The 14,440-nt window shown below is 43.3% G+C and overlaps 2 protein-coding genes across 4 annotated transcripts; both read left to right on the forward strand.

Moving 5' to 3' along the window:
* The first annotated feature begins 1,682 nt into the window (after window positions 1-1,682).
* Window positions 1,683-7,533, forward strand: tada3l (transcriptional adaptor 3 (NGG1 homolog, yeast)-like). Of its 2 annotated transcripts, XM_021609586.2 has the most exons (9): window positions 1,683-1,835; window positions 2,346-2,579; window positions 2,820-3,067; window positions 5,048-5,153; window positions 5,341-5,473; window positions 5,627-5,730; window positions 5,850-5,959; window positions 6,179-6,370; window positions 6,809-7,533. In XM_021609586.2, exons 2-9 carry the CDS (start codon window positions 2,370-2,372, stop codon window positions 6,999-7,001), a joined length of 1,296 nt encoding a protein of 431 aa, XP_021465261.1. In that variant the 5' UTR covers window positions 1,683-1,835; window positions 2,346-2,369; the 3' UTR covers window positions 7,002-7,533. The 2 variants fall into 2 exon arrangements, with proteins under 2 accessions (XP_021465261.1, XP_036839325.1); XM_036983430.1 differs by lacking the exons at window positions 1,683-1,835; window positions 2,346-2,579; window positions 2,820-3,067 and adding an exon at window positions 3,168-4,461.
* A 746-nt stretch (window positions 7,534-8,279) lies between these two features.
* On the forward strand, window positions 8,280-13,953 carry hmces (5-hydroxymethylcytosine binding, ES cell specific). Of its 2 annotated transcripts, XM_021609587.2 has the most exons (8): window positions 8,321-8,489; window positions 9,350-9,482; window positions 11,808-12,008; window positions 12,156-12,299; window positions 12,423-12,635; window positions 12,896-13,050; window positions 13,162-13,351; window positions 13,575-13,953. In XM_021609587.2, exons 2-8 carry the CDS (start codon window positions 9,456-9,458, stop codon window positions 13,773-13,775), a joined length of 1,131 nt encoding a protein of 376 aa, XP_021465262.1. In that variant the 5' UTR covers window positions 8,321-8,489; window positions 9,350-9,455; the 3' UTR covers window positions 13,776-13,953. The 2 variants fall into 2 exon arrangements, with proteins under 2 accessions (XP_021465263.1, XP_021465262.1); XM_021609588.2 differs by lacking the exon at window positions 9,350-9,482 and having other exon boundaries at window positions 8,280-8,489.
* Window positions 13,954-14,440: the final 487 nt, after the last annotated feature.

Below are 14,440 nucleotides of genomic sequence, written 5' to 3' on the forward strand. Positions count from 1 at the left end.
TCGGAGAGGGCGCCCCTGACCGGAGGAATCCCAGGATCTGGTTTGCTGTTTCAAGATGCGAAGAAGACACGGTATATTCTGCTCCAAACGAATCATAAGTGTTTCCTGTTCTCCACTGGAAAAAAAACGGAAAACCATTTGACGGATGCAGCGATGTGACTGCCTGGTAGCCCACACATTGGGGTGTTACTGCAGCCCCACCTGGTGCTGAGTAATATCCCACAGGTGGAGAAGAGGGGCCATAGGGTTCATGCTGCACGGTCAGCAGGCGTAGGGCTCCCAATGGCTCCAGAGAGGAGGTATAATCCACATGGCAGTAGTCCACTGGATACCCCAGAGCCATACTCCATTGGACCGCAGGTGGGCGCCATACTGTAGTGGTGTCAGCAAAGTCACAAATCCAGCGAGACAATGAAAAGAGAGAAAACAGGGTCTATGTATTCTACTGGTTTGTGACTCACTGACACCGCTCCCGGTTAGAGGGGAATAAAGCAGTCCAAGAGTTGACACACACAGGGAACTTTATTTACACACACTGATGAAGATGTGCATGGGGATGTAAAGGTACAGAGACAGATAGATAATGAATATGCTACACAGGAGATAAATATACTGCATAGGTATGTGCAGAGTGCAATAGAATGGGATAAACTATGCATTAAGGAATGCTAATGGATAGAACTGGAGCAAAGGACTGTATCTAATAACCATGTATCACAAGAAGCACTCATGCTAACAATAAACATGTTACCTAATAACATCCAATGATCATAGGGCTGTTGCAGTGACCGTATTACCGCCACACCAGCAGTCACAAGTCATGACTGCATTCAAATTCCCTTTGACAGTTCATGGTAATCCCATCCAAAACTGTGCAAATTAGTGGCGTGGATGGTGGTCTACGGCCCTCACTAATGGCATGGTACTCAGCGCGCTCTATTGTCCTTCTAATCACTCTCTAAACACTTCATGATTGAATTTGAATAATCTGAATGATGAGGACGAATGGTGCGGGGCGGATCAACTGGCTACCGGCCGCCTTTGGCCTCTATTTCCATTGTTTGAGCGGTCAATCGACCATTTTGTCAATAAAATAGATCATCTTTGACAGAGCGTTTTCATTGGATTTCGGTCTGGTCGTCACTAGTTACCACCGCCACAAAGTCATAAACCCCGCCTTTTTCTAAAATGTCTCTTCTTAAAATCTGATTTTAAATCTAACCACCCTGCTAACTTTATGACTAATCCTAACCTTAAATTATGACCAAACAGCAAATGTATGTTTTCATGAATTTTACTATAGCCAATTTTGACTTTGTAGCTGCAGTAACTAGTGGACACCTTGTGGTCGCTGCGACCATCTTTCTGGGCTCTGAACGTCTTTGGACGCATCCATTTGTTGGCCTCACTGTGGGGGAGTTAAATAAAATAAGAATTTAGGCCAAGTGATATTTTTTTATAATAATTGTATTAAGAACTATTGTATTATTACACACAGAACTTCATAAACATGAGTGACAAATACAAATATTTAGATCCTTAATATTCGCTTGATTCCCATTACCGTAAATACACATCCCCAAATATGATACATTTTTAAATATATGTTTTTACCGGAGATACCATTCTACAATTTAGTGTCTCTGACATTCTTTATTCTTTACTTGGTTATTAGTGAAACAAAAATATTAGTAACAATTGAAGATAATGTAACACTCAGAAAAACGATTTACAAGTTTTCAAAATTGAACACAAATCTCTGTTCCTGAAAATTCTTACCCCCCTTCTTCCGTAGATGGTTCAGTCAATGATGGATGCCAGTCTACGGGTCAGAGGTAAGTTAAATAGTGTTGTGTTAATATTCAAAATTAAGCCAATTTACATGGTGCATTTGTAATCAAACCAATGTCTTGTCCAGCTGCATTGGGGGTTCTGATTGATATTGTAAATGGTCAGTTTAGTTTCTGACGCACCGGTCATTCAGCGCATACTGTGTTAAAGCCAGCAAGCTAGCCAGCGTTCACGTTATCTTCAATGGAAATCACCCACGTTGTTCCCCGTTCTTGAAACTAATATGAGGAGCTTTTCCAGAGCAGTGGTCCAAGGTTGCTTTATTGACAGATTAGTTTTCTTCTAATCCTGCCACTCCTGGTTCTGAGGGGACCCACAGGATGTGCAGACTTTAGTTCCAGCGCAGTGCCACCCACCTGATTCAACCAGCCCTGACTTTAATAGTTGAATCGTGTGTGTGTGTGTGTGTGTGTGTGTGTGAGAGAGAATTTACTTGTTTCATATCTGTTCATTTTTGTATGACCAATGGTGCACTTGACCTCTCCTCCACATAGACATAGCCCACTCTAACCATCAAGATGAGTGAGTTGAAGGACTGCCCGCCTCTAAAGTACTATGACTTTAAGCCAGTAGAGCATGTCAAGGTATGCCCCCGCTACACTGCCGTGCTCGGGCGCTCAGAGGACGATGGCATCGGTATTGAGGAGCTGGACACACTGCAGCTGGAGCTGGAGACTCTCCTGTCCTCTGCTAGCCGCCGTCTCAGAGCTCTGGAAGAACAGAGGCAGGTAAGGCAGGAGTCAGTGAGCACATCTCAAATGTTGTCATTAAACAGTTGAGCAGCTTTTATGTCATTGGACAACCTGAGTTGCCTCCTTACTCTTACCTGCTGCTGCTACACCTCCATCTGTAATGTTGGACAGGCAAGATATTTTGCTGCCATAGTGTTTCTGGCACTACAAGTGATACTTGTGTCATCCTTATTTGATAATTACATTTTGTTGGTGACTGGTACCTATTTTTCTCAGATTCTCACAGACTGGCAGGATAAGAAAGGGGACAAGCGCTTTCTGAAGCTGGGAAAAGACGCAGACCTCTCAGCCTCATCACGTCACAAACCGAAGAAGCAGAAACTCGATGGAAAGGGCAGTCACGGGCCTGGGCCTGGTCCTGGACGACCTAAATCCAAAAATCTGCAGCCCAAAGTCCAGGAGTACGAGTTAAGTGAGGATCCACAGGACATTCCCCGTAATCCTAAGAATGATGCCCCCAACAGGTCGGTGACAATCACATCTCACACAAACAGTGTTCTAAGGCAGTGTTTCACAACCCTGGTCCTCATATCCTCAACAGTAGACATTTTTGTTGTAGCCCTGGACAAACAGCTCATTGAGGGCTGCTTCTTCTTCTTTAAAGTGTTATGTCAAACTACACCTATTGGTGTATTGCCGCCACCTACTGTTTTGGCTGTATATCAGCCCAAATAATTAACCAAAAAAACTGAACAAAATAAACAAAACACAATGTACACCTTTATTCAGATTCAACTGCCAAAGCCCAACCCTATAGGCTCTGGGGCCTGGGAAGGAAGAGCATAGTTGGACAGTATTTTTTGCAATGTTTCGGCAGTGAAATCCTGGAACCCCAAAACCTTTCAGCCGCAGTTTCTTGGACTTTTTCATTTATGCAGTGCAATTAATCAAATGCCCGATAAACACCATACCTGCTAAAAGCTGCTCAACCTTCTTCACAATTAGCATATCAGTTTCCCTCAACTGTTGAACAGCACTGAATCTCCACAGTCTGCGGAGTATCCACCGCTATATCTTCAGCTCCCTTCGCTCCTTCAACTATTTCACGTGCTTCCGTGTAGGAGACCTGCTGAATAGCCCTGACCCTTGCCACTTCATACTCCTTTACCCTAACCAGGCACTCCGGGGAATTTGGAAGATGGTTGCCATCACAATAACATTGTACACTCTCAGATTCTTCAACAACATTCCTTCGACACACACTTGATACATGTCCATACCTTTCGCAATTCCGGCAAAACACCAGCTTGGACACAAGCTCTCACCGTATATCTAACATATACCATCTTCACATTTGAAGGGAGATACTCTTCCTCAAACACTAATAATACTGAAAGGCTTTCTTCTTTAATCCCCATCCACTGCATGGTTCAGCCGGTGTGTTCCAACTACTCCTGGTATGCTCCTCGTAAACCACAAGGCCTCCACATCCAATACGACGCCAGAGATGACAACTTTTAAAGGTACTCTGCTACAAAAATCAAAACTCTCTACTTCATAAGTCAATAGTTTGTCGATCCTTAATGCCCTTTCCTTCTCTTCTTTCGACACACAAGAAATCAAAACAAAACCACTTCTGGTCCCTCTGATCAACTCCACCTTTCCCAATGCATCCCTTACCATCATTGATACTTCAAACGGATCCCACAAAAAGCATAATTGTTAGTGAACCCTACTCCAACCAAAAACCTATACTCATGAACAACTTTAGCCCTTTTTTGTTTGTTTCCTTTATCACGGTCTTTCACTCTTTAGCCAAACTGCAAGTATCCACTCTCCACCAATCTCACTCCCACTGGACCAGAATCATCCTTTACATCTTTGGAACGAGGCCCGAACTCAGCAGTCTCCACCACGGGTACTTCAGGTTCAAAGCTACTAGAGCAAATATCCCTCTTTTTACACTTGTTGCCAACCCTCTCTACCACCCCGCTTCCCTCTACTCAACTCATTCTCAGCTGTCATCACTACACCTGGCACCGCAATTGATTCACCCTCACTCTTGTCGTGTTCAATTCCTTCTGTAGCTCTTCTAGAAGTTCTGTCCGATCCTCCATTCCATATTCACTCAGGACATATTTCACGTTTCTTCTGTTTCCCTTGTCCACCATCTTCTCCTTCAACAATCCTTCAGAAGGTTTGTACAATCTCCCACCCCATATTTATTCATAATGTTTGTTTCTTCCTTTTTCCATTGTCTGCCATCTTCTTGAACCCATCGCCTTAAGATGTTTTTGGGAAACCGGCTCATTCAGGGCTTGATGATTAGTTGACAAGTTGAATTAGGTGTGCTTGTCCAGGGTCACATTAAAAATGTGTACTGTTGGTGGTACTCGAGGACCAGGGTTGGGAAACACTGCTCTAATGTTACTGACGGTGTTTGGCTGTTTTTCATTGTCCCACGTGCAAGATTTTCCAGTGTATTTGTGTCTTGTGTTTTCCAGATTTTGGGCATCAGTAGAGCCATACTGTGCTGACATCACAAATGAAGAAATCCGGGTTCTGGAAGAACTCCTGAAGCCCCCGGATGATGAGGCTGAATACTACAAGGTACAATATTGAATCCTACCCCTTAATGCAATGAGCATAACACGACAAAACTTATAGTAGCTGGCCTCTCAGGTCCCAAGCACTACTAGCCTATCTGATAGAAGGTATTCTGTGACTCATCCTCTGTTACACATTGCCCCAAGGAGAGAACATAGATAAATAATATTGTATTGATTGTATTGTGTAGATTCCGGCATTGGGGAAACACTACTCTCAGCGATGGGCTCAGGAGGATCTGCTGGAGGAACAGCGGGAAGGGGCTCGAGCCAACGACAAGAAGAAAAGCCTCATGGGACCACTGTCTGAATTAGATGCCAAAGGTGAGGGCACTCTATGAGATGGGCATAACAACATACAGCATGTATTGAGTGGATGAGCCTTCACGAATGAGTAGTGTTTTGTCTTCCTCTAGCATCATCAATGAAAAAAATCATGTTTAATTATGTCTGACACAAGGGATTTTATTCTCTTAGATGTGGATGCCCTGTTAAAAAAGTCTGAGTCCCAGCACGACCCACCAGATGATGGTTGTCCTTTTGGTCCTCTTACACAGCGGCTCCTTCAGGCTCTTGTCGAGGTCGCATATTTCAGGCTTTGTTGTTTACGCATACATCCCTGCAAATAACTAGTTGATTTGAATACTTTAGAATTAAACTGTAGAGCTGAAATTCTTTAAGTATTGTTTCTTTCTTGCAGGAGAATATCATATCACCCATGGAGGATTCTCCAATCCCTGACATATCCGGGAAGGATGGAGGGAACGAGGGGGCTGGGACCTCACCTCGCAGCCAGGGCAAAGCTTTTAGGTAAAGGCATATCCTCCATAAACTAACATCACCTCGTTATAACCTTGTAGGATACACTCTACAGATACCCTGTAGGAAAATGCTAAATAGCAACAAAGGCTTTGTAGATTACACCAATATATTCCAATCACTGATTGCTTCTTCTGCCACTCAGTCACTTACCAATCAGTCAACTAGATCTTTCTTTCAGCTGACTTTCCCTCTCTCCCTATTTCCTAGTGTTCCTCACACGCGCTCTCTCGAGGCACGGATTAAGGAGGAGCTGATGTCTCAGGGGCTGCTGGATTCTGAGGAGCGACCCGGAGCAGGCGGAGACTCCGAGGATGAGGTGCTCGCTGAGCTCCACAAGAGACAGGCTGAACTCAAAGCCCTGAGTGCCCACAACAGATCCCGTAAGCAGGAGTTACTCCGGTGAGAGAAAAGTGCAGGGGAGAAATGTAAAATGTACATGAGCAATAAGGTTGATTTAAGGTCCTAAAGAACTGGCTGATGACTTTAAGAAACGTGCCAAACTCATTCCACGGAGGGCCGAGTGTCTGCGGGTTTTCACTCCTCCCTTGGACTTGATTGATGAATTAAGGCCACTGATTAGTAAGGAACTCACCTCACCTGGTTGTCTAGGTTTTAATTGAAAGGAAAATCCCCAAAACCAGCAGGCACTTTTGACGCTCCTGGTTTAAGACCTAAAAGGAGGGATGTTCTTACGTTGATGATAATGTTGCTTCACCTCATCACATCATCACATGTGCAGTACCTGAACACTCATCAAAAACTAGTACTGGATTTGGCTATTATTCACAACACGCCTCATAGTTGACTTTAACTGTCCCTTCACCGTCCTCCTTACAGCCTGGCAAAGGAGGAGATGCGGAAGCAGGAGTTGCGGCAGAGGGTCCGGGTGTCTGATAATGAGGTCATGGAGGGCTTCCGTCGCATTATGGCTGCCAGGCAGAAGAAACGCACACCGACAAAGAAGGAGAAGGATCAGGCATGGAAAGCACTGAAGGAAAGAGACAGCATCCTCAAGCTGCTGGATGGGTAGAGGGGCAATCATTTAGGGTGGGTGTGGGGTAGTTTCATTCTGCCAATGAGTATATACTGTTGTATATGTGTGTGTGTGTGTGTGTGTGTCTGGTCATATGCTTCCATGCTCTAGTGGCCATAAGCATTTTATCACGTTTTCTTACTCTATATAACTATCCAATGGAAGTACAGTGAATACCTGCAATGATGTAGCATGATTGTCATAGTTGTTGAAAATGGAGGCATGCATTTTTTGATAATTTGTGTATTCTTGTATGAGTATGTTAACTAAACCTTCGGTGCACTGTATTCACTGTTTGACCATCCTCACCAGAGGAGCTTATGATGATTTCATGTGGTTCTCTGTGTGCATTACTGGCATTTGTTTTCTGAGACTAACTAGTATTGTTTTCCACTGGCATTTTCCAAGTTCTATTGTTGATTTTGTTTACATTTTATTTAACGTTTATAGTGTATCTCTAGTATGGAGAAACTAAAACGTAATGTGTGAAAAAATAAATATCAGGAAAAGGGTTGTGAGGGAATATCAATGTGATGTGCAATTTACTTTCACACTACATAACGTTGCAAAACGTTTAACCAACTCAACTGGTCGGGATGAAATGGAGAGAAGGTTGGAGAAGCAACAGCTGTGCTGGAATGCGAATATGAGTGTTGGTTCTGATTGTATGGAGTGGAAATATGAGGGTCAAGGAGCGGACTGGTCAGTAGTGGAAAGACAGAAGAGAGATCATGATACAGAAAGCAGTAGAGTGTATAGTAAAGAAAGTATATAGAGGTTCAAGGTAGGAAGCAAGAGTAATGTGTTGTGATGGTGTTTGAGACCACAGGTCCTCATTTACACCCCATCTGACTAACCAATGCTGTAGCGAAAGAGGTGGGTGAAGTCAAATTAGCTCGGTTCATTGGAAATGGTAGATTGTTCATATTTTGTGGTAGCCAGGGTCAGCAAGAGAATATTCTGAAAGTGCTTAATTATTAATTGGAATAATATTAAAAGCCATGTCCCAGGTGCTTATTCTAGGTTGAGGGGAGTCATCACTGGGGTCCCAATATATGTCCATAGATGATATTTAAGAAATGTGAAGGGAGGAAGAGTCATTGAGGCCAAAAGGTTGATCATTAGGAAAGAGGGTCAAATAAGTGAACGCTTATCAGTGCTGCTGAGGTTAGAAGGTTTTGCCTGGAAAAGTAAAGATTCCTTAGTTTAAATGTCAGATAATTTGTCCCATCCCCATTGCCGTGTATTAAATGCCAAATAATTGAACATGTAGCTAGCTGTACAATGTAAAAGAAGGAAAAGATGTACCCAGATCATGATTGATCGTATATTCCATCACAGTAGGTAGCGACATGCACAACGTTTGTTTGCGTAACCGCCACGATATCAGAAGAAGAATAACCATCTGAACGCGCCCTCTGACTTATGTTGCAGTGACTGGCAAGTCGAGACGAAGTCCAGTCCGAAACAACAGAAATTTCAACGGTAAATCACCATGTAAATACTTATATTTGGTTCTCCCATTTTTACCATGCATCGAAAGATTTGTCAGCTATCTGAAGTTGAACCGTGGCTTCCTAGGCAGCTGAAAATAAAGTTGCATGGTTGACTTGGTAGCTAGCAAGCTAAGCTAACAGAGATAGTTCACGTTACTGGTAGATCGATATAGCTAGCTATTAGCTAATGCTTCTCGAGTCACCTTGGAAAATGTTTAGTTTGTCAGTTCGCATACCCAATGCTTTCCAGAAGATACCGAATCTACTGTTACATTTGTTTACACCGAGCTGCACTGTCATTGGGTTCGGAACTAGCCAGCAGATCCAACCCACTTGCTTACAGCTGTACTAGGGTCTGACAGCCTTCCTGTGTAGATTAATGCCATATGTCCACCAGATACAGGCATTTTGCCATATGTTGTTTTTGCCAAATGTCTAGCCCACATTTTCTGTACATCATGACCCTTGCAAGGTTGCAGAACAGTTTGCAGCATAGAGAAGACCATTTTCGCTCTGTTTGACCAAAGCTAATAATTAGAACAGATGGAAGTTATTATCCTGTTGACCTAATGGTGTCATAGGATGGCAGAGCTAGCAAGAGACTGGTGCGCACAACGGCATATTACAACAATGAATCTAGTTTGTTTCTATTCTTTCCACTCATCTCTAGCAACATCAACAAATTGAACTGGTTGTTCCCATATAGAGTACTGATTTCAAATCACTAGCTTGCTCTGCGTGATGGCATGCTAAATTACACACTGAAAAGTGCTGTGTGTATTAATTCTGTACTGCGTTCTGTTGGCTACCCAAGTATAGTAATGATGAATTGTCTGTCATTCTTACCAGAGATGAATTTCCAGTCATTCATCCAGTATCTTCTCCTCTCTAACTACACAATTGTCATCACAATTTGGCTTCAGTATGGTGCAAGCCCCGCCATGTGACACGCATAATGAACTTCCATTTGTACCACTGCACGGTAATGCAACGTCACGAGTTGAAAATATTGAATGCATGCGGTACACAGAACGCACCGCAGCCTAGTGCGCATCCCAAATGTAGCATTGCGGACTGTTCCATTAACAATTAATAACTTCTGCCGGAGCGTGAAGAGTTTGATATATCTGGTGGACATGAAGCTAAATAGGAATAACCCCCTTTTTTTTCTAAATTCGCCTAAAATGACACCCAAATCTAACTGCCTGAAGCAAGGATATGCATATTCTTGGTACTATTTGAAAGAAAACACTTTGAAGTTTGTGGAAATGTGAAAGGAATGTAGGAGAATATAACACAATAGATCTGTTAGATGAAAATACATCACCATCTTTGAAATGCAACAGCAAGGTCCCAAATCTAGCCATCACTCTGGTTGTAATTCCGATGGTGTCCACAAGATAGCAGCAGTGTATGTGCAAAGTTTCAGACGGATAACTTGAAGTATGAGCAAACTACATGACGTGTGAAGTCACCCAGGTACATTTGTGCAAATCGTGAAGGAGACATTTACATTCACATTACATTTTTCTGCAAGAATATCATTAAATCTGTATACTTGGATTTAGCTTTTCCAGTGTTAGTAGCCATATTATAAGTTCAACATTTGCAAAACACCCAGTTTTCATAACTTCGTAACTCCTCCATATTTTTGTCCAAATGAAAAAGGCTTGCTGTCGCACAAGGTTAGCAGTAACATTTTGCGACATATACTGGGTTTCTGCATACTCCCGTAAAGCCCAGATCATTAGCTTTGTTTGACCCCGATTGGTGCTTATTTGACAAAGTGACAGTCAATCAAGTGAAGACCGCCCACGTCATCGGCGTACCATGAAGGCGTCGCTCACTGACCAAATTTGGTGTCCTATAGGATATACTACACTCCTAATGATATAGTGAAGTCTGGTTACGTTTTAGGATCTCTGAGGAATAAATGTGAATGTTATTTGACTGGTTGAAACAACGTTTAGGGTTACGTTTTCACAGATTCCTTTCTTTGCAAATTGAACGAGTGGAAATACAAAATCAGATCGTGCTATATGGACCTTTTTTAGGATATGAAAAATGATTTCTATCTAACAAAACAACACTTCATGTTATCTCTGGGACCCTTTGGATGATAAATCAGAGCAAGATTTCAGAATGTAAGTACACATTCCACCTTCGGAGGTGAATTTATCAAACCTACCGCTGTGAAAAGTGTTTTGTTGTTAGGAGCTCTCCTCAAACAATAGCATGGCATTTTTTTCCGCCGCAGTAATAGCTACTGTAAATTGGACAGTGCAGTTTAGGCTAACAAGAATTTAGGCTTTCAGCTGATATAAGACTTGTATGTACCGACATTTGTTGTTTCTCTAAAATCTGCGATCGTGACACACGGCGCTAAATGATTTACAACTGTCCAGTTGACGGGACGCCTATCCCTATGAAGTTTAAGACACTGTGGAGCCGGAGCAAGATATGGCTTGGAAAACGTACCACAATCTAGGGGTTGCGTTGTACTATGAATTGTTACATTAACCCAACTGTTAAACCGAGAAGATTGAACGACTGCTGTTTTTTTTTAGCAGTCGTTCAATCTTCCCTGTGTAACAGCTGGGTTAATAGTACAATTTGGAGTATAATGCATTTATCATCCCTGGATTAAGGTACTTTTTCCAAGCCAGCTCTGCGGTGTCTTAACCTATACATGAAGCCTGTCCGACCCTAGTGCATCTGTAAGCAAGCAGGTCAGATCTGCTGGCTAGGTTCAGAAAGCAATCATGGTTACATTAAGACAGGTAGAGCACAAGATATTGGTCGGTAAATGTACCTGGGATGTCACTGTACTGCAAATTGTACCTCTATCCACACTGCTCTATCGAGATTGATATACTGCTAGTTTTCCTGGGAAACTGCCCATTCCGTCCTCATACTAGCTAGCAATAGCCACAGCAGCCATTATGGAATGTTGCGTTGAACAACAAAAAAACTGATTGGCTGACACTGCCATTCCATAATGGCCGCAATGGCTACTGCTAGCTAGCATGTTTTCTGGGAAAACAAGCAGCTTTTAAATCTTCTTGATGTATCGTTGTGACTTGCCTAGTTAAATAAAATTGGTCAAATTTGGAGTACAGTGGCATATCTCATCCCTGCATTGAGGTACATTTTCCGACCCATATCTCACACTGGCAAGATAATGTTACCATGATTGCGTTCCGACCCCAGTTCAGCTCAGTGTAAACAAGCGCAATGGTAGGGTCGGTATCTACTGGCAAACCCAATGCATGCATTTCATGACTTCATGTTGTTGTTATTCCATCAGACTGGGCTGAGGATGTGCGGGAGGACTGCATGCACCCTGGCGGCAGATGAAGTCAGCCGCGCCTCCCAGTACAGAGACCGAGGAGGGCAGCGTCGACAGCCAAGGTGGAAAGACGGAGATTCTGTTAAGTACCAACCTTCCTACAACAAGAGCCCCCAGTCTTTGAGCCCAGTCTTGTTGTCCCAAAGACATTTTGTTAAGGTAAGTAAAGTTGTGCAACTGAAGCAGATCAACTGATCCTGGCCAGGAGGGCTGGATGTTTCTTTTGGGGGGTGTCATTTGCACCTTTCCTGGAGGAAAAGATGTGTGTATTAACCAGATGGTCTCCATCCAACCCTTTTCTCTCAGAATGCCCCAGTGGATGAATGTGTGCTGGCAGTGATGCGTTGGGGCCTGGTGCCTGCCTGGTTCAAGGAGAATGACCCAAACAAGATGCAGTATAGCACCAACAACTGTCGCAGTGAGAGCCTGCTAGAGAAGAAGTCCTACAAGGTGTGGAGTGAGTTTGATTAATCTCCACATGAATGCACATAACTCATTGTCAACAGGGACAACGTGCATCCTCAAACGGTTTCCATGTGTATTAGTGAATGTTTGTGTACTATTTCATTTCAGGATCCGCTGTTGAAAGGACAGCGCTGTGTCATCCTGGCTGATGGCTTTTATGAATGGAGGAGGCAGGAGAAAGACAAGCAGCCCTTCTTCATCTATTTCCCCCAGACTCAAGGACCCGTTCATGTGAAAACAGAGGACCAGGATGAGGGAACACCCTGTAAGGAGGATCTACAGACATGCAGTTCTGAGGAAGGCTCTGTAGACCAGAAAGAGGTGAGCTGCTGACACACATGGACCATGCATCACTGAGCAAACACAGAAAACTGACAACATTCAGAGTAAGATGCTTGAGTCTGAATACACTGATGATATCCCTCATCCGCTGCCATTTCTCCCCCCCTCAAAAACACCCTTTTTGACTCCATTGACCCATTTGTGATCTTTCTCTGTTTTTAGTCTACAGTAATGAAATAATGTGAGCATTGCCTTTTGAGCATATATACCTTGCTTATCTGTGTGTCTGTCTTGTGTAGGAGGACAAAGGAGACCATGAGTGGAGAGGATGGCGGTTGCTGACCATTGCAGGACTGTTTGACTGCTGGACTCCCCCTAGTGGTGGAGATCCCCTCTACACCTACACTGTGATCACTATGGATGCATCCCCTAATCTTCAAGGCATCCATGACCGGTAAGGGCCTCAGTCTCAAGCATTACTCAATTTACTCAAAGAGAGTATGTTCTGTGTATATGAGAGTTTGTGTATGATGTAGAATTACCAATGATTGTGATTGACATACAGGATGCCAGCGATTCTCGATGGAGAAGAGGAGGTCAGAAGATGGCTGGATTTTGGTGAGGTCAAGTCATTAGATGCCCTTAAATTGCTTCAGTCCAAAAATACACTGACCTTTCACCCTGTCTCCTCATTTGTCAACAACTCTCGAAACAACTCCCCTGAGTGCCTGCAGCCAGTGGATCTTCAAGCTAAGGTACAACAGCTTGGCCTCACTACATACCCATATTTGAGATGTCTGATGATGTGTTCCAACCATTGAATATCTCATGATCATTAGAAAGGTGGTCCCAGACTGAACACTTCACATATTTACTAAAAATCTAGATTTAAAACCTAAAGAGAAAATGTATAAATAGCTCCATACAATACTACTTGTTCCTTCCTGCCTCCACTTACCCCCTCATCACCTTCCCCAGGAGCCCAAGCCTTCAGCCAGCAGTAAGATGATGATGGGCTGGCTGAAGAGCAGCACGCACCCAAAGAGGAAAGAGCCAGACACTGGGGAAGTCAAACAGGAGGGGCACACAAGAGAGACCAGGCCTGAGAAGCAGATGAAGACTGCAGGGCCTCTCCAACAGTGGCTGCAGGGAGCCAATAAGAAGCCCAGGACCAACTGAGTGGGACAGAAACATTGACTGACTGAAGAGAGAAGGGAACAGATTGAAAAATGTAGACCTCATTGTCTTGATATTGCGGTGTGTTGATTGATGTGGAAGAGAGGAAATGGTTTCTGATTATTGTTATGTCTGTCTGGTAATGGTTAAAGATAGTTATTAAAAAAAAATCAGATTTTGATGGTTCTGTCATGTGTCCGCCTTCGAAAGTGACCAATTTTGACATTTTATGTACGAGCAGTAAACCGAAGAATAGAAATACAGAGTGCCCCCATGCAAAACTAAAACTGTCAATGTATCCCCAAGAGTATACTATTGATTTATATACTGAACAAAAATATAAATCCAACATGCAACCATTTCAAAGATTCTACTGAGTTACAGATCATAGAAGGAAATCAGTCCATTTAAATTAATTAATTAGGTGCAAATCTATGGATTTCACATGACTGGGTAGGGGCACAGCCCTGGATGGGCCTGGAAAGGTGTAGGTCCACCCAATCAGAAGGAGCATTTCCCCACAAAAGGGACTTATTACAGACAGAAATACTCTTCAGCACCCTCAAACGATCGGGCAGGTGAAGAAGCTGGAAGTGGCGGTCCTGGGCTGGCATGGTTTCACTTGGTCTGTGGTTGTGAGGCCAGTTGGATGTACTGCCATGTTCTCT

This window comes from Oncorhynchus mykiss, chromosome 7 (assembly GCF_013265735.2).
Source record: "Oncorhynchus mykiss isolate Arlee chromosome 7, USDA_OmykA_1.1, whole genome shotgun sequence".
In the NCBI taxonomy this organism is placed as follows: Eukaryota; Metazoa; Chordata; class Actinopteri; order Salmoniformes; family Salmonidae; genus Oncorhynchus; species Oncorhynchus mykiss.

What these genes read in the sequence shown, in the direction of transcription:
- tada3l (XM_021609586.2), top strand. Translation starts at nt 2,370, where the DNA reads ATGAGTGAGTTGAAGGACTGCCCGCCTCTAAAGTACTATGACTTTAAG. An exon ending in CTCTGGAAGAACAGAGGCAG is followed by an intron (nt 2,580 to 2,819) that starts GTAAGGCAGGAG and finishes TATTTTTCTCAG; the next exon opens with ATTCTCACAGACTGGCAGGA. An exon ending in GTCTGAATTAGATGCCAAAG is followed by an intron (nt 5,474 to 5,626) that starts GTGAGGGCACTC and finishes TTATTCTCTTAG; the next exon opens with ATGTGGATGCCCTGTTAAAA.
- hmces (XM_021609587.2), top strand. Translation starts at nt 9,456, where the DNA reads ATGAACTTCCATTTGTACCACTGCACG. An exon ending in TAGAGAAGAAGTCCTACAAG is followed by an intron (nt 12,300 to 12,422) that starts GTGTGGAGTGAG and finishes ATTTCATTTCAG; the next exon opens with GATCCGCTGTTGAAAGGACA. An exon ending in GCTCTGTAGACCAGAAAGAG is followed by an intron (nt 12,636 to 12,895) that starts GTGAGCTGCTGA and finishes TGTCTTGTGTAG; the next exon opens with GAGGACAAAGGAGACCATGA.